The 26,797-nt window shown below is 41.6% G+C and overlaps 1 protein-coding gene across 1 annotated transcript; it reads right to left on the bottom strand.

Annotated features, from left to right (window-relative positions):
* Window positions 1-557: 557 nt before the first annotated feature.
* Window positions 558-26,090, bottom strand: LOC148865341 (GTP cyclohydrolase 1-like). The gene is made up of 3 exons (XM_088974846.1): window positions 25,675-26,090; window positions 25,375-25,581; window positions 558-1,921 (listed from the first exon to the last, which is right to left on the bottom strand). Exons 2-3 carry the CDS (start codon window positions 25,547-25,549, stop codon window positions 681-683), a joined length of 1,416 nt encoding a protein of 471 aa, XP_088830972.1. The 5' UTR covers window positions 25,550-25,581; window positions 25,675-26,090; the 3' UTR covers window positions 558-680.
* Between the last annotated feature and the right edge of the window lie 707 nt (window positions 26,091-26,797).

Below are 26,797 nucleotides of genomic sequence, written 5' to 3'. Positions count from 1 at the left end.
CTTCATCAAGTTGAGGTAGAAGGGGATTCTAAGCTAGCAATTGGGTGATGCAATCACAAAGTTTGGGGGTTTGGGTCTACAGACAAATCATGAAGGAAATAAATTGGCTATCAAGGGAGATGGGAGTCTCTTTCAAGTGGGTTAGAAGGTTGGCTAATGGGTTAGCTGAAATGTTGGCGAAGCAAGGGACTTTTAGAGAGAACTTGTTTTGGGCAATTTTGTAACTCAAGATTGTTTTATTGGGGTCAACACCCTTATATGTGGGTGGTTGACAGTTGTATCTGTGTTTTAATTTAAATTCAATTAAAGTCACCATTTCCTATCAAAAAATAAAAAGACGTCAAAAGTAAAACAAGTTTTCCCATAATTATCATCTGAGAGCTTATATGCTACAAGCAGAAGATGAGTGAAAATGAATTTTTGAGCAAATGGATCTTCAACTATCACATCCTTGTTGAAGATTATATGCTACATTCAGGACTCCAGCTACTGAATGCAAGTCCTGCACCACCAACAGAATATTTTGGCAAAGACCCAGATTACCATGAACTCATACATGAAAGAATCTGTATGAATTTTATTCCTGGCATGCCTACACATTGCAAACAGTATAAAGGGGAAGCTAACAATTTTGTGGGGGAGAAAGAAGATTTTGAAAATCTAAGAATAAGGAGGTAAAACTATAGATGTGTTGCTCCATTGGCAGTATTGTTTGAAATAATTTGTAGAAACATTGCTTTTGCACTAGGATCATTTGAAAATCGACCCAATACAGCTATTGTGGCCGTATTGCTACCCACTTTCTCAATCCCTCTGGATATCATACAGATGTGGTTGGCTTCTACTACCACCATCACATCTCCCAACAATGAAGAAACTGTTTCAGCAATCTGCCTGGTCAGCCTTTCTTGTACTTGGAGTTTGTAACCATAAAAATGTACTATTGACTGCAAAATGGATCTCCCAACAGGATCAGCTCCTCGGGGATGGAAGTATCCTATGTGTACAACACCATGAAATGGCAGGAGGTGATGCTCACACTGTGACCAGAACGGCAAGTTCAGCACAGAATGAATTTCTGTGTTGTCCCTATGTAGGTCGGGTTTAAGTGGACCAATTCTATCAGAACCGAAACCATTTAGCTTCATTTCAAAACTGGATCGCTTAAAGTTCATCAACCAATTCACAAAACGTTGTGGAGTACCCACAAGTTCTTTCCTTAATGGGTCTTCACCTAAAGACTGTAGAATTGCAGCTACTGCAGCAATCATGGAGGGCTGGGCAGGTACTGTCTTGGTGGAATCCCTATAACTGGAATTCTTTGTGCCTATGTGACCATCACAGGCAAGCCAATCCGAAGACCTAAATGGGCACCAACAAGATTGACTATTGTTGATTTCTATAGTTACATCTCTGAACTTCAGAAGAGAAAGAAAATCACCCCAAAAATCTTCATTTTCATTTTCAAATACTCCTGAACCCGAAGAAACAGATATTTTCTCCCACCCTTCCATGTCCACTTCGGTAAGGTCTCTATTTTGATATTGACTGCTATATTCTACCTCTGGAAACTGAATGTGCCAACACTGAAGGACTACTGCAACACCTTCTGGATTAATTGCATTGTGTAATGCTAGACAGACTTCTTTTGCCAGACGATGAGGGTCTTGAAGCCTCTTGGCAAAGATGTCAGCCACCCTGGAGAGCTTGCTTAGGCCAACCACCCGTTGCCCACATGGGACATAACCAACATGGCACTTTACCTGGAATGGGAGCAAGCAAGATTCACAGTAAGAGAATAGGTCAAGGTCTCGAACAACTACAAGTCCACCTGCTCCTCCTGCATGGCCAACTCCATTATCCAAACCAGCTTCAGGGAACAAAGCCCCATGAACAATATCCTTTACCTTCTGTCTGTAACCTGGAAAAATGAGAAATCTGCTTCAATCAGAATGCTGACAAATCTCATCATTAATTTGTTAATAAGTCATTTTTCAATATTACTACACAAAATTATTGTAGGCCCTTTTCCAGGTCTGCAGTTTTTTTTTTTTAATATTTTGAAGGGATACACAACGGGGGTAGCCCATCCCCCAACCCAGGTGCAGTCGGGATTCGATCCCAAGTCTCCACTACGACCAGCAGGAGACCTTACCAACCAGCTGGTTGGCACCTTGCCGTTTTCTAGATCTGCAGTTAAAATTTCATTTTGAGATTTGGACAGCCATGCTTACACCCTCCAACATAAACATATATCTTGCATGATGGCCTCAGGCATTTGGCTGAATAATTTCAATACAGCAAAGAAAGGTATTTTCTCATCAACAGTGCCACCAGAAACTAGAAACCCCATTAACCATTTAAAGATGGCCATTAGAATCCACATAAAAATTGCTGTTCTTTGTCCTTTACCACATGGTGTTAAATCCACAAAGGTAACGTTGAAAAGCCCTTCCAAAATGTGCAGGTACCATCCAAACAAAATTCCTAGTGGCCAGACAATTGACCCTTCATTACATAGGTGAAACAATGCAGCAGGAGTCATCTAAAGATTCTGAACATTTAGTTTGATTGTTACTCAACCCCTTTAAGCCCCAGGATGCCACAAGTCAATCACTACATAGAGTGGAAGGAGGCAATACCCAATTCTAGGATGTGTACTAATTTATAATTTACAAGGCTCACTAACCATGAAAAAAACCTCACAAGGCAATTTTGGTTCTAATACTAGAAATGAACAAATATAATGATTATAAATTTTATCCTGATCTCTAACTTCAGCAAAACAGCAGAAATAAAAACAAACTTTGATAAATTTCTGCAACAGGATTATAATTTTCTGTTCTATTCTGTAACTTGGGCAACATAAAAAGTTACAGAAGTTAAAACCAAACATTAATGAATTTCTGCAACATATGCAGAGTTCAGTACAATATAGGCTCATATGGCCTCCTACAAAACTGAAATAATTTACTTGCCTATGATTCAGTTGAAATTTTGAAATCTGTTGAGGGTGTCATACAAGACAGATCCAAGGGATCCAAGATACTGATGCATATTTATTCTCGAGTAATCTTATATCATCTATAATATATTCTAAATTATCAAAACAATTCTGTTATGGGCCTGGGCGTAGGATCTCGTCACGGGTTGGTCCATGGGGAGAACCTCTAGCTTCCGCTTGCCCCTCCCTTTGCGTGCAGACCCTATCGTGGCGACCTAAGGGGTGATTTGTCCAAGAGATCACCCTAACTCTCCTCAACTCTTCTCTTGACTGAAATTCTTGGATGCCTTACTCTCTAGACACAGCTCCTTAAATAGGAGATTACAAGAGGTGAGGGTCCTCCTTGTAGGAAGACTCCTTGTTGAATTCGACTGTTTACAGATAAGACTCCTAACTTGGGAAGGATAAGGCTTCCCTAAGATAAAAACAAACTCTTACTACTCTTCTAATAAATAAAGTAAGAACAGATAAGAACAGATAAGAGAAACTGCTAAAGATAAGCTGCTGCTGGCTAAGGATAAGATAAGCTGATAAGATAAGCTGCTGCCCACATGGGCCCCGCATCACTGCTGCTGCCAGTGGCGGTAAGCCTTCCCCATGAACGCATCCACAACATTACACCCCTCCTGGGCAACGAGCTTGTCCTCAAGCTCGAGAGCTGGATATGCGTCTTGAAGATCAGTCCAAGGGATCCAGGTGGCCTCGGCTGATGGTAGGTCGTCCCATTCCACCAGGACTTCGAGAATACCTCGATTGACTCGGGATCGAACAAGAGCTCGAGGCTGAAGAATGAGTTTTCCGTCCTTCAGGGGTGGTAGGGGAGGTACTTTATCAAGAGGAGTACTTGTAAATGGCTTGAGCAAGGATACGTGGAAAGTATCATGGAACTTGTTGTGTTCTAGCAGTTCGAGCTAATATGCAACTTTCCCGATCTGCCGTAAAACCTTGAAGGGCCCGTAAAATTTGGGAGCCAATTTAGGGGGAGCCCTACGTCTGAGGGAGCATTGCCGATAGGGCTGGAGCTTCAACCACACGAACTGTCCTGGTTCGAGAGTTAATTCCCGATGGTGTTGGTCATAGGCATTCTTCATGCATGTCTGCGCTTGCTGTAAGCGGAGAGAGACTTCAGCCAGGAGGGCATCGCAGTCTTGTAGGCTACGATCAATTTCATCCAACCGCGTCGAACCGGGTTCGTAGGACAATAGGCAGGGCAGGTCCCGACCATAGACGACACAGAATGGTGTCATGCCAAGAGAAGAATGATAGGTCGTGTTGTAGCAGTATTCGGCCCAAGGAAGCCAATCAACCCACCATCGTGATTGGTCACCCACAAAACAATGGAGATACATCTCTATCGTATGGTTTACCACCTCTGTTTGCCCGTCTGTCTGAGTGTGGTAGGCGGAGGAAAAAGCTAGGGTTGTACCTTGCAACCGAAACAACTCCTTCCAAAAGGTGCTAGTAAAAACTGGGTCCCTGTCACTGACGATGGATTCTGGTAGCCTATGCAAACGGAAAATGTGTAAAGAAGACGTGGGCAATTGAAACCGCGCTATACGGGTGGGACAGGGGAATGAAGTAAGCATACTTGGAAAAGCAATCCACCACCACGAATAAGACCGATTTTCCGCCGACCTTGAGTAGGCCCTCAATGAAGTCCATAGAGATATCAGCCTAGATTTGTGTTGGGAGTGAAAGAGGCTGGAGAAGGCCTGCCGGGTGTAGGTTTTCCCATTTTTGTTGTTGGCACGTGGAGCAATTCTGGATGAAGTCCCGAACCGAAGTCCTCATGCCAGGCCAATGGAAATCGGCTTGGACGCAGTGCAATGTCTTTTGAATGCCCTCATGTGTGGAGTTATGTATGCTGGAGATGACAGAGGGAATTAAGGAACAGTCGGCTGGGAGGTATATTTGTCCTTTGTATAGCACCAGCTCGTCGTGAATGGACCAATTCGTGTTAGTCATTCCGGACTGTATTTTCTGAACAAGGTCCTTCCATTCTAGTGATTGGGGCAGCGTGCTTCTAATGCCCTCTAGCAGGGTGACGCGGGGCCGTGAAATCGCACAAAGGAGCATAGCATCTTCGTCACATCTGGACAGGGCATCTGCAGCCTGATTTAAGGACCCCGCTTTGTAGTCCACCCAGAAATCAAACCCGAGCAGTTTGCTCGCCCAATGTTGTTGAGGCGGAGTGGTCAGCCGCTACTCCAGTAGATACTTGAGGCTGTAGTGATCAGTCTTGACGACGAAGGATCTTCCCCACAAGTATGGCCTCCAGTGTTGCATGGCCTTAGCTAGTCCAATCAACTCGCGCTCGTAGGCTGGTAGCTTTAGATGCCGGTCAGCCAGTTTGCAGCTAAAGAAGGCTATTGGTTGTCCTTGCTGTTGTAGTACTGCTCCAATACCTACACCGGATGCATTGCATTCAACCGTAAATTCCAGGTCAAAATTTGGTAACTGTAGTACGGGTGTGGAGGAGAGGGCATCCCTTAAGTTCGCAAAGGCGGCGTCAGCTGCTTCATCCCACTAGAATGTGTTCTTCTTTAGCATACTGGTTAATGGGGCAGCCAATAATCCATAATTTTGCACAAACTTGCGGTAGTACCCAGTCAGTCCTAGGAACCCGCGGAGAGCCTTGGTGGATTGAGGTTTGGGCCAATCCTGAATTGCTTGGATTTTGGAGCCATCCACTGTGACACCTTGCCCACTGATTATGTGTCCTAGATAAAAAACCTGGCACTCCCCGAAAGAACATTTGGACCACTTTAGAAAGAGCTTGTGTTGGCCCAGTAGTTCCAAAACAGTTCGTAGGCGATGTACGTGTTCAACCCATGATTTACTGTAGACTAGGATGTCGTCAAAGAACACTAAGACTAATCTGCGAAGGTGGGGCCAAAATACCTCGTTCATCAATGACTGAAATGTGGATGGAGCGTTGGTGAGACCGAACGGCATAACTAGAAATTCAAAGTGACCATGATGCGTTCGGAAAGCTGTTTTCTCCACATCCTCGGGGGCCATCGGGACCTGAAAATATCCCGATCTGAGATCTAGCTTCGAGAAGTACTGAGATCTGTGGAGCTCATCCAGCAGCTCGTCTACCACGGGAATCGGGAATTTGTCTTTGACGGTTCTTTTGTTGAGTTGTCTCACAAAACCTCCAAGTACTATCTTGCTTCGGTACCAATAAGACCAACAAAGAGAAGGGGGAGCAGCTAGGGCGAATGATCCCTTGTTTCATCATGTCCGCACACTGCTTCTCTATCTCGTCCTTCTACAGATGTGGGTAGCGATATGGCCGGGCGACAACCGGTTCTAAACCTGTTATCAGAGGAATCCAATGGTCACACGATCGGGCAGGTGGAAGTCCCTTGGGTTCATGAAATATATCTGAGAAGTCGATGAGGAGTCTTTCCATATCTGTTGTGTGCATAGTTCCGCCTTGGAGTGTATGCACATGCGGTTTCTTTGCCTTAAATCTGGTTCCCTCCCAAGTAACATGTTTTCCATTCAGGTGGAATGACATTGTTAGGGCGCTGAAATCCCATAGGATAAGGCCTAGAGTAATCAACCACTTAACTCCAAGTACTATATCAAACTCGTCCAAGGGTAGCACAAATAAATCAGCAGAGAAGGGTTCGGATTCGACCTATATTTGGATGTCCTTACAGATTCCAGGGCTGTGAACCCTCTCTCCATTTGCGACGGCTACCAATAGTTGCGGTCTGCTTTCCACTGGTAGTTTCAGTTGAAGGGCAGCTTGCTCACTTACAAAGTTGTGCGTGCTTCCCGAGTCTACAAGGATACGTACTGGTTTCCTTGCCACCTGTGCCCGTAGCTGCATAGTTTGGGAGGTCTTTATCCCGATGATGGCGTGGAGGGAGATCTTAGGTTCTAGTGCTGTGGGTTCTTCCTTGTCTTCCTCCAGTTCGTCTACCAGGAGGCAGAATAGCCTCTTGCATCTATGGCCCGCTGAATACAGCTCATCGCAGTTGAAGCATTGCCCTCTTGCCCGGCGTTCTGCCATCTCAGCTCTGGATAAGCGTTTGATGGGAGGTGTCATCATGCTGCTTCCTGTGCTAGGTGGTGGTCTGGGAATAATACCTGTGTGAAGCTTTTGTTCCCTGCTAGCTGCCGCAGAAGGGGCCACCCCGGTTGACTTCGGGGGTGTCCATGATGTCGCTGACCGACCCATGCTGAAGGATCCTCGGCTGATCTGTAGCTTACGTTCAAAAGCATGAGATAGGTTCATGGCGGTGACCAGATTGGGAGGATGTTGCATCTCCACATCTACCCTCAGGGGCTCAACTAATCCAGCGGTGAACATATCCACCTACTGATCTGGGCATACCGAGGCGGCTCTGGCGAGAAGGATCTGAAATTGAAGCTAGTATTCAGCCACAGTGTTAGACAGTCTTGTATGCCCTTAGCTTCAGTCGGATTTGATGTACTTTGTTATTTAGTGGAAATAAATTAAAGTGCATATTTGATTCATGTTGTTTGGTGTAATTCTGTGTAAGACCCTAAAACTGGACACTTATAGAAACTTGTGCTATTTTAATTGTTCACAGCCATTGGATAAGTCTGGGGAGATTTATCCTGCCAAGGCTGATACTGATGTGCCACCAAGTGTTGGGATGGCTTGTTTCGGCCACCAAGGTAAGACCCAAGGCACATGCAGTATGGGATTGCTTGAACCCTTGAACCGGACCAGATTTCCAGTGTTGCCCTAGACCTTGGAGACAGATGGGCAAAACTGAAAAGTTACACTTGACCCCTAGACTCAATTATGACACATCACTAGGTGTCGGATCAGGCTGTCTTTGATGTGTCAATCAGTGAGATCCTTAGTGGGGGTCAAAACCTGGACATGTTGGGGCAGTCTGAGAATTCATCTGAGTGAGTGGTCATAGTGACAGGATCAGCCCCTTTGTCAGACAATGTTAATGATCGGGAATGCACTCTCTCTGATGGAAACCAAACTGCCGGCAGTTGATTTCAATCGTTGGAATTTTTTTTGCAAAAATAAGATATATATATATATATGTATATGTACGGTTTCAAAAGATTTGCAAAAGGTTTTAATTCCCGGGATCCATGTGAGTAGAGAGTGTAACACTGTTCCTTGCAGCCGAGAGAGAGGTCTTCTTTGGTCGGGCAGTGCTTGATCATTAAGGGCTGAGAGGTTGAGTGTAAGACCATTTAGGATATTACCTGATGGGCTAATCTTGCACCTGCCCACAGTCCTTGGGTTTTTATAAGATGGCTTGGCCCAGGGACCACTTAATGTAAGTGTTGGGCCCATAGGGTCCATGTGATGGGATCAAGGGGGTCACTGAGTCTTTTAGTGAATTCGGCTGGGCCTTATAATAAAGGCTGGGCCGAACCCATGTGGCTGGTGTGTAGATCAATGCTTGGGTCCCACGCCATACAAAGAAGCCCAACTGGGCAGCAGGTTGGAAACTAGTTAAACACTGAACACTTAATGGGCCAAAAGCCCATTTCGAACTGGGTTGATATGATCACCAGTTCATGGGGCGAATCTGAGATTAGTGTTAGTAAAAGGATTGGGTCATTGACCTTATCCACTCTAAGAGACCAAATTCAAATTAGATTTGAATCTGGTAACCTCCTGATAAGATCAAGAGTTAACTAACTTAATCTGCAGATAGGATTAAGATTAACCTCTATCCAAATACTGATTTGGATTGGGATAACTCCCAAAAATATTGGGAGGTTTCTTAATCAAGAAAAAAGAGGAGAAAATCCAGTAGAAATATCAGATTTCGAACTAAGGGTTTTGAGAGAGCAAGAAACACATCTTGCAATCTGAGATTTGATCTCTCACAGACTCCAGAGAGAAGAGACAATTCTGCCCTCTTCATCCCTGGACTTCTCCTCCTTCAGCCGCTGCCACTATCTGTTGGAAGATTGGATCTTTGCAGCAACAGGAAGTCAACAAAGCAGTTCTTGACAATAGTCTTGCAAAAAAGACAAAAGGATTCGGTGTTCAAGGTTTCCAGAGGGTTCTTATGAAGAATCCAGTGTGTAGGACGCACCCTGCTGGTTCCGTTCCATCCACAGTTGTGTCATCTTCAGCAGGAGCGGATCTTGGTTACTTCTTTGGGCGTGAACACCAACTTTGGGAGATATTATTTCTCTGGATCAGGTATAATCCTTCCTGTTTCTTTTTGGTTCAGATCTGGTTTGTTTATGGTTCAAGTAGGATCCTTGAATAATGTATTCTAAATTTAGGGAATGCGATTCCTAGCTGGAAGAAGGTAGGAAAGTTTTTGAAATTCGCCCCCCCATTCCGCACCCTTCTTGGCGTCCATTAGATGGATCCTACAATTCTTTCAGTGGTATCAGAGCCAGGTTCGAATCTTGAACCAAAAGAAAATCAGATTTAACCCTGCGCAGATGAACAAAAAATGTTCTGCCAAGATCTGCGCAGATTGATTTCTTTTTTTTTTCCAAGAAATGGTTTCTTGTTAAGGGCGTTTGATCTGAAATTAATTTTGTTAAATCCAAAAATTTATTTAGATTTTTTCTTTATTTATTTTTGATTTAATGGACTGTTCGAACCTAGAGATCGCAGTGCAGATTTGGTGCAGATAATCTGCACACCCTTTTTTCTTCCTTTTATTATTATTCGGTCTGTAAATAATTTTTTTTTATTTTTCTAGACCGAATGTATAGGATTTGATCAAGAATGTAATTAATTAATAGAAATAGCATTTCTGTTTTATTTATTTTCTTGATTAAAGAAGGAAGAAGATGGCGGCGCTGGAGATTCGCAGATGGAGAAATCGCCTACTGCGATTTACAGTTTATGAAACTGTAACTTTTGTGTTTAACCTCTGTTTTGCAGGTGGTACGAACAGTCCATATTTTTTATTTGTGATTGTCTAAAATCAAAAATCATTAATTTCAAATCTCTCATGAATTAATTCTTGAATTGAAAATCAATTTTGGACCATTTCGGACTAGATTGGACCAAAACTGTTTGGACCGAATCTGAGATTCGAAAGGGGCTGTTTTTCAGTCCATTTTTCTCACTGGTTATTCCAAATCTGATGTTCAATTACAGGGATTAATTCGGCGCACCTGTAAAGCCTAGTTTTAAAGGGTTAAAACTACAAAAGCCCATTATTCTGAGAAAAGTTGTATGGGTCGAACTGCTAACTGCTATTCAGCCCATACACCTAGTAAACATTAATTGTTAATGCTTTAGGTTTTTAAATGGGCTATTCAATGGGCTTCACAGTAGTTAATTGATTGGATCAATTCTTCCTTTACATGTGATGTTTGGATGTATGATGTGCTGCGACCATGGGCCATAAGCACTTGGCCCATGATAATTCGTTAGTGGCTCTTGTGCACACCATGGCTGAATGCACATCATTTCCATGGTGTCCCTTAAGGTCATTGGATGACCCCTCTCTACTTGGTGGGCCCCACAACCCTGAAAATGGATGCATACGAAACCCCTATCCGATTGAGGCCCACCAGAAATCTGGCTTTATGAAAGCCAATGGGAGCCACTTTGGTTTAACCTAAATTAAAACTAGGGCGTAAATTTTGTTCCCTCCAAGCAAATATGAGTGCGTGTGATAGGGAGATCCATTTGATGGACTCTCTAAAGGCCTTCCGTCATTAGCACAATGATGGGTCCATCAATAATGAGGAAACGCACCATAAAATTGGGCTATCCATTTGCTGTTGGATCTGTTAGAGTGTTTCATTAGATGATAGGGGCGTCATAGACCGATGTGGGAGAGGCTTCACCAGAAAATGGGAACTCTCTCACGGTACCTTGGCGTAACCTGAATATGATGGGTGTGCACTCACTGGACAGAAAGGTTTACCTGAAAACGGCTCTGAACCTTGTCTGACAGAGGCCAAAGGGAAACTCATCTGATGAGTGAATATAATCCGTCACAGAAAGGTGGTGGGGTTATGCAGCTGAAATAGTTGGCTTGACGCACCCAATGTGATTTCCCACATTTCCAGAGACATTCCGTCATCTCCGTCACTGAGAAGGGAGGGAAAATCTCAGAGACGAACAAATGGGAATGGAACATAGATTAAAAACCATATCTATGTAGGTAACATGAATCAAACTAAGGTTGTGGACTAACGTTTTTGCTGTTTTATCAGAAAATGGCAAACGGTCAATTTGCAAAGCTTCTAGATGATAACAAGCTTAAGGGCCCAAACTATGCCGACTGGTACATAAATCTTATGTTGGTCCTAACTTCTGAAAAGTTAGATAAGGTGGTGAAAAATCCTGCCCCGGAACGTCCGAGTGATAGGGCTTCTGAGGCCCGTAGGAGGGACTACCAAGATTGGGAGGATAAGAACTCCCTAGCCCGCTGCTTTGTCATTGCCTCATTAGACAACTCAATACAGAGGTAGTTCGATCAGATCAAACTAGCTAACGACATATTGGACAGTCTAAGAACAATGTATGAAGATCAGAACCTTTCTACTCGACAGAAGGTCCTGAAATTGTTCATGACCGCACAGATGTCCAAGAGGCAGAAAGTTCATGACCATTGTCTTCGGATGATGGGATACATTAACGAACTTGAAGCCCTTGGATCCGGGCTAGATCTTGGCATGCAAGTGGATGCCATTCTGAATTCTTTGCCCTCTTCTTTCAATGCGTTCACTATGAACTACAATATGAATAAGCTAAATGTCAGTGTCCAGGAACTCAGCAATATGTTGCAGAGGGCCGATGATCTTTTAAAGAAGGATGAGCCTGTGGTTATGCTTGCTGAAGCTAACAGATCGGGCAAGAAAAAGAGAAAGGCAAAGAAGCCCCAGAAGAAAGCTGCCAAACCCAAGAAGCAGAAGAAGAACAAGGCATCGGATGTCTGTCACTTCTGCAAACAGACCGGCCACTGAAAGAGGAACTATCCTACCTACCTGGAATCTAAGAAAGGTAACATCAAAACTTGTGTCATAGAAACTAATATGTTAGTTACTTCTGTGTCCTGGTGTGTTGACTCCGGGGCTTCAACTCATGCGTGTAACTCACTGCAGGTGTTCAAAGTTAGCAGAAGATTGAGTGATGGCGAAGTGACACTTTTCTTGGGAACGACTGCAAGTGTTGCAGCTGCGGCGATAGGAACCGTAGAATTTGTTAAACGGAATAACAAATTCATCGCATGCGGGGAACTAGAGAATGGTCTCTATGTTCTACATCCCTCTCTAGAAACTAACCTAACCGAAACTACGTCGGTCGAAAATCACAAGAAAAGGAATCGTGATACAGTTAATCCCACGTGCCTCTGGCATTACCGACTTGGCCATATCGGTATTGACCGAATCACAAGACTGGTAAAGGATGGTCCTTTGGATTTTCTAACCGTAGAAAATCTTCCCACTTGTGAGCCTTGCCTACAAGGTAAGATGACTAAGCGGCCATTTGACGGTAAGCCTGAAAGATCTGGAGGCACACTTGACCTAATACATACTGATGTATGTGGTCCCCTGAGTGTTAGGACACGGAATCAACACGTGTACTTCATCACCTTTACAGATGATTTTTCACGATATGGTTACGTGTACCTAATGAGACACAAGTCTGAATCCTTTGAAAAGTTCAAAGAGTTCAGACAGGAAGTCGAGAAACAGTTAGGGAGAGAAATTAAGGCCCTTCGATCGGATCGAGGTGGCGAGTATCTCTCTGACGAATTCAGGGACTACTTAAAGGACAATGGGATAGTGTCACAACTAACTCCTCCTGCTACATCACAACTCAACGGTGTTTCAAAGAGGAGGAATAGGACCTTGTTGGACATGGTCCGGTCAATTCTCGTACGCTCAGAATTACACACATCCTTTTGGGGATATGCATTAGAGACTGCTATCTACTCGTTGAATCGGGTTCCAACCAAATCAGTTCTGAAAACTCCATATGAACTATGGACCGAAAGGAAGACAAGTGTAAGACACTTGAAGATTTGGGGTTGTCCTGCACACGTTAAAAGAACAAGTGCAAACAAGTTGGAATCCAAAACCAGTCGTTGCCTATTTATAGGCTACCCAAAGGATTCAGTGGATTAGCTATTCTATGACCCAAGTGAGCAGAAAGTGTTCTGCAGTCGAAACGCCCAATTCTTAGAATATGAATACATCATGGACACTAACCGTCAGGAAATAGTTCTTGATGAGGAGAGCTCACGAGTAGTGGGAGATGTCCCACAAGTTCCAAGTAATGACCAACCTAGAAGGTCCACCCGGGTATCCAGACCACCAGTCCGATATGGTTATGACCAAGATACCTACGTGGTGGAAGCCTTGACTAGTGAAGAGGATCCCGTGACTTACGCGGAAGCTATGTTAGACATAGATTCCCAGAAGTGGGTGGAGGCCATGAGAGTTGAGATGGACTCGATGGAGACCAATGGAGTATGGACTCTAGTAGATCCGCCCTCTGGGGTAAAAGCAATTGGCTGCAAATGGATTTACAAGAGGAAGAATGGCCCCGATGGCAGGATTGAGACCTACAAAGCTCGCTTGGTGGCGAAAGGGTATACTCAGAAAGAATGCATCGATTATGAGGAAACATTTTCGCCCGTGGCCATGCTTAAATCCATTAGGATCCTTCTAGTTGTAGCAGCATACCATAACTACGAGATTTGGCAAATGGATGTCAAAACCGCATTCCTGAATGGAGATCTTAGTGAAGATATCTACATGCAGCAACCACAAGGCTTTATTGCTGCTGGTCAAAAACACATGGTATGTAAACTCAACAGATCCATATATGGACTTAAGCAGGCTTCTAGGAGTTGGAACATCCGTTTTGATTCTGCCGTCAAAACGTTTGACTTTGAGCAGAATCCGGATGAGCCCTGTGTTTACAGGAAATCCAGTGGGGATAAGATTACTTTTTTAGTACTGTATGTGGACGATATCCTACTCATTGGGAATGATGTAGGAATGTTGACTTTGGTCAAGGTATGGCTGTCACAGCAGTTCTCCATGAAAGATCTTGGAGAAGCTTCATATATACTGGGTCTTCGACTCTATAGAGATAGATCGAAGCGGATAATTGGATTATCCCAGGCTGCTTACATTGACAAAATTGTCAAAAGGTACAGCATGGAAAACTCCAAGAAAGGAAATGTTCCTTTCAGACATGGAGTAACTCTCTCCAAGAAGATGTCTCCCAAGACTTCTGAGGAGATTGAGGGCATGAGAGACGTTCCCAATGCCTCAGCCGTAGGGAGCATCATGTATGCCATGTTGTGCACTCGCCCGGACATAGCTCAGGCGGTGAGTGTGGTAAGCAGATTCCGGGCTAACCCAAGGCAGGAGCATTGGACTACTGTGAAGAACATACTTAAATACCTTCGAAGGACAAAAGAGTTTTGTCTGCTATTCGATGGTAGTTCACTACAAGTTCTGGGGTATACCGATGTCGATTTCCAGTCGGATCCAGATGATAGAAAGTCTACGTCTAGGTATGTTTTCACGATAGGATGTGTGTTGTTTGCTGGAAAAACAGCAAACAGGGGTCCACTACAGACTCCACAACCGAGGCCGAGTACATTGCCACAAGTGAAGCTACCAAGGAAGTCGTGTGGATGAAGAAATTCATACACGAATTGGGAGTGATTCCATCCAGCACATCACCCATCCCGTTGTTGTGTGACAACAATGGAGCGATCGCCCAGGCTAAAGAGCCTCGGGCCCACTCGAAGTCAAAGCACATCGAGAGGAAGTACCATGTACTGCGGGAGATCGTTGGTAGAGGGGACGTCCTAATTTAGAAGGTAGCATCAGCGGATAATGTGGCAGACCCATTGACTAAGCCACTAACACAGAAGGTGTTTGAGAAACACGTGGAAAGTATGGGACTCCGGCTTGTACCGGATTGGACCTAAGTGCAAGTGGGAGCTGTTAGACAGTCTTGTATGCCCTTAGCTTCAATCGGATTTGATGTGCTTTTGTTATTTAGTGGAAATAAATTAAAGTGCATGTTTGATTCATGTTGTTTGATGTAATTCTGTGTAAGACCCTAAAACTGAACACTTATAGAAACTTGTGTTAGTTTTAAATGTTCACAGCCATTGGATAAGTCTGGGGAGATTTATCCTGCCAAGGCTGATACTGATGTGCCACCAAGTGTTGGGATGGCTTGTTTTGGCCATTAGGGTAAAACCCAAGGCACATGCAGTATGGGATTGCTTGAACCCTTGAACCGGACCAGATTTCCAGTGTTGCCCTAGACCTTGGAGGCAGATGGGCAAAACTGGAAAGTTACACCTGACCCCTAGACTCGATTATGACACATCACTAGGTGTCGGATCGGGTTGTCTTTGATGTGTCAATCAGTGAGATCCTTAGTGGGGGTCAAAACCTAGACATGTTGGGGCAGTCTGAGAATTCATCTGAGTGAGTGGTCATAGTGGCAGGATCAGCCCCTTTGTCGGACAATGGTAATGATCGGGAATGCACTCTCTGATGGAAACCAAACTACCGGTAGTTGATTTCAATCGTTGGAATTTTGTTTTGCAAAAATAAGATATATATATATATATATATATATATATATATATATATATATGTATATGTACGATTTCAAAAGACTTGCAAAAGGTTTTAAGTCCCGGGATCCATGTGAGTAGAGAGTGTGGCACTGTTCCTTGCAGCCGAGGGAGAGGTCTTCTCTTGTCGGGCAGTGCTTGATCATTAAGGGCTGAGAGGTTGAGTGTAAGACCATTTAGGATATTACCTGATGGGCTAATCTTGCACCTGCCCACAGTCCTTGGGTTTTTATAAGATGGCTTGGCCCAGGGACCACTTAATGTAAGTGTTGGGCCCATAGGGTCCATGTGATGGGCTCAAGGGGGTCACTGAGTCTTTCAGTGAATTCGGCTGGGCCTTATAATAAAGGCTGGGCCGAACCCATGTAGCTGGTGTGTAGATCAATGCTTGGGTCCCACGCCATACAAAGAAGCCCAATTGGGCAACAGGTTGCAAACTGGTTAAACACTGAACACTTAATGGGCCAAAAGCCCATTTCGAACTGGGCTGATATTTTCATCAGTTCATGGGGCGAATCTGAGATTAGTGTTAGTAAAAGGATTGGGTCATTGACCTTATCCACTCTAAGAGACCAAATTCAAATTAGATTTGAATTTGGTAACCTCCTGGTAAGATCATGAGTTAACTAACTTAATCTGTAGATAGGATTAAGATTAACCTCTATCCAAATACTGATTTGGATTGGGATAACTGCCAAAAATATTGGGAGGTTTCTTAATCAAGAAAAAGAGAAAACCCAGTAGAAATATCAAATTTCGAACTAAGGGTTTTGAGAGAGCAAGAAACACATCCTGCAATCTGAGATTTGATCTCTCATAGACTCCAGAGAGAAGAGACAATTCTGCCCTCTTCATCCCTGGACTTCTCCTCCTTCAGCTGCCGCCACTACCTGTTGGAAGATTGGATCTTTGCAGCAACAGGAAGTCAACAAAGCAGTTCTTGACAATAGTCTTGCAAAAAAGACAAAAGGATTCGGTGTTCAAGGTTTCCAAAGGGTTCTTATGAAGAATCCAGTGTGTAGGACGCACCCTGCTGGTTCCATTCCATCCACAGTTGTGTCATCTTCAGCAGGAGCGGGTCTTGGTTACTTCTTTGGGCGTGAACACCAACTTTGGGAGATATTATTTCTCCGGATCAGGTATAATCCTTCCTGCTTCTTTTTGGTTCAGATCTGGTTTGTTTATGGTTCAAGTAGGATCCTTGAATAATGTATTCTAAATTTAGGGAATGCGATTCCCAGCTGGAAGAAGGTAAGAAAATTTTTGAAATTCGCCCCCCCATTCTGCACCCTTCTTGGCGTTCATTAGATGGATCCTACCATTCTTTCACATAGTGCCTGTTTGCTTGAGGTTGATTAACTCACCTAGTGGGTTGCTCGTCAATGGAGGCCCGAACCTGAGGAGTAGGACTTGAATTGGTCCCAGCTGAGCTCTGGTTCCTCCTGCTCCACTCGGTAGAACCAGAGTTGTGCTTCCTCCGTTAGATGGAATGTGGCCAGACTGACCTTGTCTCTTTCCTCCGTACGCTGATTGCAAAAGAATTGTTCACAACGGTATAGCCATCCCAATGGGTCTCCGCTGCCGCTGTACAAAGGGAACTCCAGCCTACTATACTTGGGAATGACTGCTGCTGCTGGGGCGACGATCTAACGTCCACCGACTGATTCCGCCAAATCTGGTCGGCGGCTGTTGGTGGTTGTTGTCCCTTCGGGGCTCCTCTCCCTGTTGGAGAAATATGACTCTAGCAAGCAACGAAGCTCCCGGACATCATCCTTGACTTCTCGTACTTCTGCGTGGTTCTCCAGTCGGTGCTCCAATTCGTGGACCCTGGATGACAACTGCTCCAAATCGCCCATGACGTTTGGCTCTGATACCAAAATGTTATGGGCCTGGGCGTAGGATCTCGTCACGGGTCGGTCCACGGGGAGAACCTCTAGCTTCCCCTTGCCCCTCCCTTTGCGTGCAGACCCTATCGTGGCGACCTAAGGGGTGATTTGTCCAAGAGATCACCCTAACTCTCCTCAACTCTTCTCTTGACTGAAATTCTTGGACGCCTTACTCTCTAGTCACAGCTCCTTAAATAGGAGATTACAAGAGGTGAGGGTCCTCCTTGTAAGAAGACTCCTTGTTGAATTCGACTACTTACAGATAAGACTCCTAATTTGGGAAGGATAAGGCTTCCCTAAGATAAAACAAACTCCTACTGCTCTTCTAATAAATAAAGTAAGAACAGATAAGAACAGATAAGAGAAACTGCTAAAGATAAGTTGTTGCTGGCTAAGGATAAGATAAGCTGCTGCCCACGTGGGCCTCGCATCATTGCTGCTGCCGACAGCGGTAAGCCTTCCCCACGAACGCATCCACAACAAATTCATCTTCCTTATCTCTGGTATACTAATGTAATTATTGAAGCGGATATTTTTCTAGATTTTGAAATCTTTTCACATGTCATCCCCATATAGTTGGGATAAGGCATGGATGATGATGGTGATGATGATATTAATCACATGACTTTTCTAAACAAAAAGCAATCACTTGCAACTTGAAATCCCCAAATTTATCATGCATGTGTTCCTCATAGTATATGGTAAACCTACACAATAATCCTTGAAAAGAAAGGTGAGTGTATTTCCAAAAGAGAATATACAATATGGTGTTTCTTGCTAAATTAAGTTTTAACCATTAGAAAATTTAGGATTATTTCTAAGTTTATGTTATACCTCTTTTCCCTTTTAATAAATTCAACTTTTAAGATTGTTCTTTTTTGGGAAAATAACAATAAAAAATTGTTTAGTCTTATATTTGGACTTTCTTGTTAGACAATGTATGCCCTCAGCTGATCAGCTCCAACCAAACTGATGTAATTTGATATTTATTATTGAATGTAATCAAAGCATTGTTATTTCATGTGTGTTTTGGTGTGTTTCTGTGATTTACTCCTTTAAGTTGGACATTTATGAGACTCAGCTTAACTTAGAATGTTCTCAACAATTTAATAAACTTGATGAGTTTATCATGTCAAGTCTAACACGATTGTACTACTGGACTGGTGGAGCAGTTTGTATCAACTATTAGGATTAAACCTAAGGTACAATGAGTGGGTGTTTAGGAAAATACCATACATGGACCATGTCCCGTTATGCCTTAGACCTTAGAGATTATGGGCAAAATTGTAAGGTTGCACTCAACCCCAAACTTGATAATGATACTTCACTAACTCTTGGGCTAAGGTGCTTTTGATATGCCAACTAGTGAGATCCACTTAGGGTTAAATACCTGAGTATGTTGGAGCTGTTTGGAATAACACTTGAGTGGATGAACATCATGATACCAAGGATTAAAGCATCGTTATCGAGTATCGTATCTAACCACTCAGATACAGATGTGGACACAAATACGCTTTGGAAACGCATGGATATGGATGAAAAATATGGATATGCCAAAAAATGCATATAAATTCCATAAATATATTTATAACATTATTTTTAAGATCAAAACAACCATAATTAATGTATAAATACATAAGAAATGTATATTCTAAAGGTATATGTGAAGAAATATACTACAATTAATATAGTGGGATGCATACAAATCATAAAATTTTATTGATAATGTATCAATCAAGAATCCTGGAACATATTATATATATATATACAAATTAATAGATGCACAAAGCTATTATTGTGTTATTTTCTATTGAATTTCAAGGCACAAAACATATGCAACTATTATATGTGAATTATTATATCGATTATTTTATAGCGAGATGCATAGAAATCATAAACATTCATTGATAATGTATCAATCAAGAATCCTGGAACATATTATATACTTTTTTACAAATTAATACATGCACAAAGCTATTATTGTGTTATTTTCTACTGAATTTCAAGGCACAAAGCATATGCAACTATTATATGTGAATTATTATATCGATTATTTTCTATTTTACTATTTTTAAATTTTAATTTTTAATATTAACCAAAAGTCAACTAAAAATTAATTCTCGAATGTTTAGTTAACAATATTTTTATTTTTGTAAACAATAAACATATTATTATAAAATGTAATTAAAATATCAATTAATCATTTATAAAAATATATAATATTAACTTCAAATATATCAAATATATTAAATTTTCTAAGATACATATCATATGCAAATTCATAATTTTTAACTACTAAAATAATTATTCCATTATTAATATTTTTATTTCCATAAATTTTGAAATAAAAAATCATTTTTTGATATAAATGTAGATTAATAGATTTGACAAATTCAATTTATATTATATTCTCGATGTTTTTGTAAATAATATTTTATAAAATTTTAAGATGCATATCATGTTCAAATTTATAAGTGTTAAGTATTAAAATAATTATTCTATTATTAATATCTTTATTCATATAAATTTCTTGAGATTAAACAATTTTTTTGATATAAACGTGGATTTAAGAAATTATTTATTCTATTAGTTTATAAAATATTAATTTTGAATATTATTTTTTTATTTTGCTGAAATTGTTAAATACAAACACATGTTATTTGTTCGCATTACATGTGGAGACTAGAATTCAGAAAATATTATTTTATTTCGTTCATTTTCATAAGGTGAAAGGTGGCCTAGTGGACCAAGGACGCAGATAAGGCTTTAACGTTGGGTGATTTACGTTCGAAACACTCCAATCGCATTTTTAACAAATAAACGCGCGAGAAACACATCAATTCGTATCGTCCCGTATCAGTGTGTATCGGTCGATACAACACAATACAGGCCAATACAAATGTGTATCGCTCTGATACACGTGATTCAGGGGATACGGGTTTAGTCGTAGTGTACCCCTATCCCTTCTGGTTGATACCGATACGATACGCCTCATATCGGACGTATCATATCAATATTTAAATCCTTGTGTGATACCGAACATTGCTTTACACTCTCTCTGATGAAAACCTAAAAATAAAATTGTCGATGGTGGATTTCAACTTCTTTTGAGATCAATTTGCAAAAGGTATTTATATCTATAAATATTTTATTTTATAAAAGGATTTGCAAAAGGTTTTAATCCTAGGATCCATCTGAGCAAAGGGTGTGACACTGCATCTTCTAGTCAAAGAAAAGGTCCTCTATGGGTAGTGCTGTAGTAATGTAATGATATTATTGGTTGAAGGGTTGAGAGAAAGCATCCAGTTGGGCTAAACCTGATGAGCACTTTTCTCATGTTAAACCATTGGGTTTGGGTTCATAGGATGGCTGAAACCTAAACTCCACTTGTATTTAAGTGTTGGGCCGATTCTAAGCCCAATAAGATTGGGTGAACGGCTCACTAGGTCTTTCTACTGAATTCAGCCCATGTATTTTAATGCATGAGCCAAACCCATATGATTGATTTGAGAGCTTAATGGGTCCCATGCCATATAAGGTTCAGGTCAAATTGACCAGTCAAAGAGTGATAAAATCAGATTACTTAAGAGGTTGAATTAGACTCCAACAAGACTAGTTTGACTAGGAAGTTAGTTAGAGTGTATAGGTCAAATTAGGAAAGTACCTTTTTGTCTCACACTCCTAAGTAGTTAGGATAATTCCCTAATCAGCAGGTTTCTATTTCAGTTAGAAATCAGTTGGGAAACTCTTTTTAGGCCTCTAGAAGTTCAACTCCGTTTAAGACAGAATGTAGGAGATTAGAGAGAGACATTATCACAAAATTGTCTACCCAAAAACCCTAATTCAACCAAGGCTGAAAGGAAACTCTTTTTCTCTTTCTCCTGTGTTTTCTAGCAAAAACATCAACCTTTTGAGTGATCAAAAGCTGCACAATTTTGGAGATTTGATCCGTCCATAAAGTGCACAAGATCAACATCAAGTTCTCACTACTTTGATCAGATCGAACTCCAATCTTGGACCGCGCCATCCTCAGCTTTGGAGGGCAATTTTGGTTGAAGGCATCTTACACCACTTTGGGAGATGTGCTTGTGGCATTCGAATCAGGTAACATTCTACCCAATCTCTGAAACAAAAATTGATGATTATTCTAGACAGACCCTAGGAGAGAAAATTTTTCTCTCATAGAAATTCGATTTCCTCTATGTTGGGTTGATTCAAGATTAAAAAATTACACCTTTCCACCCAGTAAGGTCCACCTTTTTGAGCTAAGATCAGTCCATTCTTCATTCCTATCATTTTTCTTAGTATCATAACTACAATATATTTAGCAACTGATTAGTTTTGACCACCATATTTAATGGTCTCACAAATTACATATGTTGCACTTCCAGAGTAGTTTTCCATTTAATGGTAGGAAATGCTATTATTACTTTATTTTTGGATAAGTAATGCTACTATTCTTATGGGTGCCCTATTTGATTAGGGAAGACCAGTGGACGAGTCTCACACCAACGTGTGGTCTGGGGAGGGACAATGTACATAGACTTCCCCCTATTTGATTGATTAATTTAAATACCAGTTTATATGGTGAAGCATGCAGGCATGTCAGTGGGTCGGGTAAGTGGTAAACCCACATTGACCTGTCCCTAATGAATTAGGATTAGATCAGGTTCTTAGTCAGGTTCAGGTTGTACTTGCCCCATGCCAAACCCAGCCCGTTGGTGCTATTAGACAGTGTATGCCCTCAGCTCCGATCAGACTAATGTATTCTAACTTTTGTTATTGAATGAAATCAGATCATTATTATTCATTATTATTCATGTGCTATTAGACAGTGTATGCCCTTAAAGGCTTAAACTAAACATTTATGAGACTTATGTTAGTTTAAAATGTTCTCCATCGTTTGATAAACTTGGAGAGTTCATGTCAAAGCTACCACTAATGTATTGTCGATTTGGTGGAGTAGTTTGTCTTAACTACTAGGGTTAGACACAAGGTACAATCAGTGGGTGTTTGCTGAAATATTGAACAAAGACCATTTCTAGTTGTGCTTTAAATCTTGAAGACAAATGGGCAAAACTAGAAAGTTGCACTCAACCCAAGACTTGATAATAATACTGCACTAGGTGTTGGACTGGCTACTTTTAGCATACTTGGGTATGTTAAAGCAATTTGGATTATCACTTGAGTGGGTGATTATTGTGATAGGATTAGCCACTTTGTCTAATAAATAAAATATCCTAGATTACACTCTCTCTGATGGAAACCTAAAATTGTTGGTAGTGGATTTAAATGTGTTTTGAGACCAGTTTGCAAAATGCATTTACATTTATGAATAGATTATTTTATGAAAAGGGTTTGCAAAAGGTTTTGATCCTGAGATCCATTTGGGTCGAGGGTGTGATACTACATTTTGCACTCAGGAAAGAGGCCATTCTTTATGAACACTATATAGATATTATGGGCTAAGATGTTAGAGCAAACGGCCATTTAGGCTATGTCGACTTCTAATCAAATCCAAGTAATAGAAATCCACATATGGATATATCTTTATGTTGAGATCTTGTGTGGCCGATTGGAGAAGTAGCAAACAGGGGCTCATAGTAGATTCCACAACAGAGGCAAAGTACATTGTCATAAGTAAGACTGCCAAGGAAGTAGCATGAATAAAGAAATTCGTCCAAAAGCTATAAGTTGTACCTTCCGGCACATCACCCATTTCACTGTTGTATGACAACATTGGAACCATTGCCCAAGCTAAAGAATTGAGAGCCTACTCGAATTCTAAGCACATTGAGAGGAAGTATCATATTCAACAAGAAATAATTGGGAGAGGGGACATCCAGATTGATAAGTAGCATTAACGAAGAATGTGGCAGACCCATTAACTAAGCCACTAACACAAAAAGTGTTTAAGGGACATTTGGATACTATAGGACTATAGCTTGTACCTGATTGAACCTGAGTGCAAGTGGGAGTTGTTAGACAACTTATGCCCTTAGCTCCAATCAAACTGTTGTCTTTTGACTTTTGTTATTGAATAAAATCATATCATTATTATTCCATGTGTGTTTTGGTATGGTTCTATTTATTACCCTTAAACTGGACATTTATAAGACTTATGCTAGTTTAGAATGTTCTAAACTGCTAGGGTTTACCTAAGCAATGATTTAAAAGGCGTGCCTAGGCACACAGGCGAGGCACATTTTAGGGTATGCACCTTGCCTAGGTCCTAGTCACAGCCCTTTCAAAAGGCACACACCTGCTGCACCTTGCACCTCAGCCCAAGCGTGCGCCTTTTGAAAAATTGTCGCTTTTTTGCTTTTTTTCAACATAGCAGCTGGGCCAGGGGCTCCGCCCCCAGACCCCCATGCCACGACCTCGAGGCAAGCCCAAACAAGTCCATGTTAGGTGTTAAATTCTTAGTTCTCACACAAAAAATAATGAATTTGTAACTTCCATTGCCTTTTAAGAAGATATTTTATTGTAATGAATGAATGAACAACATTAGCAAATAGAGGGTTCTCAGAGCTTCAGACCGATAAAAGAGTTGAATTTTGAATTCCACAATTCTTAGACCGATGAAAGAGTTAAATTTCACATTTGTAAACCCAACAAGGTTTGACCTTTTTGGACAAAAATCAATCCTTCAACAGGTGCCATTGCAAATATTTGTAACTATAGCCTTGATTGAGTATAGATATACTATTTGTGGGGACAGGTTGGGTTGGGTTCAGGTTCCATTTTATTTAGATGGGTTGGGTTGGAGACTTGGAGTATCTTCAGGTCAGGTTTGGATTGAGGTGAGCCTGTACCAAACCCGACCCATTGACATCCTTAGAAGCAAGAATGTAGATGGTATGGAGTTCTGGAGGAGCAAGCATAGAAACCACATGTAGAGAAATGAGCCTTAGCCACTAAATATCCACACACAAGAAAAGACAAAATACCCACTCTGGACTCAAAGGCACTATGCACACAAAATCACATGACGCTAAGGAATACAAAAGGTAAACATGGAAAGAGAAAACAAGAAGATATACACTGCCTCTGCATTGTACATTTCCTATAACATCTCAGGACATTGAAAAGCTTCCCTACAGTGAAGATGTGAACTAGGGGACCACACGACATCCTAAAATAATCAACACACATTCAATACCACAAACAGTCAGTTGCCTCTTGCCACACAATTATGATATAGTATTTGACATGTTCCTTATAATTAATAAGCTCCATTCCTACAGGTGAATTGGTCACCAACTAGTTCTACTATCTGGAAACTAGAAATCACACTGAAGGATGTGTGGTCAAAAGGAGTGCACTTTCTGCCGTTCACACCTAATTGCAAAGAGCAAATAGCCAAAATGTAGGCCCTCTCCGTTCCAAAGCACCCACTGAAAAAAGTCTGTTGCACTCCAATCTAAAAACCGCCTTACCCCCCACCCTCCCCAAAAGAAGAAAAAAATAAACATTGGAAGAAGAAAAGCAATAGCAATAAAGGCCTTGGCTTCAGAAACCAGTGACTTCAACAGTAAGAAAACCCATATGGTATTCTGGCGTCAGAACTACATTTTCAGGTATAAACAAATGCATCAACCAAGCAGAAAAATCCGACAATCCATCAAAGCCAGATAAAGAAAACTCCAATTGTGAAAATATGAATGCAACTACCAACAGTATATCAGCTACAATCCCATGTATATTTCATGTCAATTACGGGAAACAAGTTCAAAATTCAAGACCATTAGTAGTAAGACAAACAACACCCGTACGATTGAGCAGAGATGCCATCAGTTAAAATGGTTTGAATCTTGGTAAGAGACACAAAACCATTATATCCAAGAGCAGTAAAAATTAAATCTTTTTTTATAAGGTCCTAAAATCAACGAATGAAAAGAAGGGAATGATTGGCAACCTCTTGTTCCCTCTCGAAGGGCTTTTGCAACGCGAAGTGGAGTCTTCCTGAGACCTTCTCTGCTAGCATCTTCCCCCAGACCCTGCAAAAGAACCTTGACAGCGTCCTCGATAACAGCAGTTCCCTGTCCATTCTCAAGCTCTCCATTGAAATGCTCTTCATCCAAAGCGCCCATTGACAGACAACGAATACCAAAACAACGCTAATCTAAACCAGGATCAGCAAAAACCCACTGAATCAAAACGTTCCAAATTCAAAACCCGGTATTGAAATACGAAGAAGAGTTAGAAAAAGAAGTACCCAGATCAAGAAGAACAAAGCCAGATGACTAAGATGGACCAATCAACCTTCAACCACAGCCAGAGACGTCGAGGAGTTGAAATCAACCCCGCACAAGATAATTTCCCACAACGTCCCACAGGCCACAGCAGTAGCACATACCCAGTTTTTGAAATGGAAGAGAACAACGAAAACAAAAACCGGGTAGGCGGGTAGGGAGATCAAAGACGAAGGCTCCAATTTATAGCTGCAGCCTAAACGCAAGGGCGGAAAGCTGGCGTTGATCTTGAATATGTGGATCGTTTTTCGTTTGCTGTGTCACAACTCTCACCCGAATGCAGGACCCACCAACGAAGGATCTGCGTCGCCAATGTCTTGATAATGGGACCCACATTATTCATCCACCGACCCGACGACCAGGAGATCCGGATCCGGTAGGGAGAAGTACTTGCATTATAGATTGAATTCGGGTCGTATGCTGTGAGATTGTACTAAGAAAAAGGGGTTTTCTGATGGACTCCGGATCTCTGCCCATGCCTATCTACAATACACCACACCACTACCCCCCGTGAATTGAGATAGGTCTTGCTAATGAAGCTGGTGATGCAAGTATACAGTGCGATGAATGCTTTTCTAAGTCAAAGGTCAACAAAACTTCAAGAATTTGACAAATGGGTCCGGATATGATCCTCACACGACCTTACGGAATGTTTCAGCTGCACATGAGCAACATCTCTCATACTGATATTCTCAGTACAGGGTGGGATGTGACGTCAGATTCCAATTCTGAAATAGGACCCACTAGAGATGAAAGTCATTACATATTTGCCGAGTGTTCAAATTTCAAACGATGGGATAGTAGATCTAGTGGTGGGACCATGACGGCCTTTCCTGGAGAAGCCGCGTCCACTGATAGTGCTTAAGCATTATCCTGTTGAGAGAGATCGATCTGACGTGACTGCTAGTTGAGGTCCCCGGCACAGCACCAACCCGAATAAGCTAGAAATAAGTCAATTAGGCAATAATCATATGAATGGGAGTAAGGCCTTGCTTGATAATATAGTATGTGTTTGGTTCTTTTCGTGTTTATTAAAAAAATGAAATAATTGTTTGATTTTATCATTTATCAAATAAATGATAAAAA

This window comes from Nelumbo lutea, chromosome 3, assembly GCF_056320005.1.
Source record: "Nelumbo lutea isolate HS-2025 chromosome 3, American lotus-T2T, whole genome shotgun sequence".
NCBI classification, from domain to species: domain Eukaryota; kingdom Viridiplantae; phylum Streptophyta; class Magnoliopsida; order Proteales; family Nelumbonaceae; genus Nelumbo; species Nelumbo lutea.
This window is presented reverse-complemented; position numbering and strand designations above follow the sequence as displayed.

What these genes read in the sequence shown, in the direction of transcription:
- LOC148865341 (XM_088974846.1), bottom strand. Translation starts at nt 25,549, where the DNA reads ATGGGCGCTTTGGATGAAGAGCATTTCAATGGAGAGCTTGAGAATGGA. An exon ending in CCTTCGAGAGGGAACAAGAG is followed by an intron (nt 1,922 to 25,374) that starts GTTGCCAATCAT and finishes TCATTTTTCCAG; the next exon opens with GTTACAGACAGAAGGTAAAG.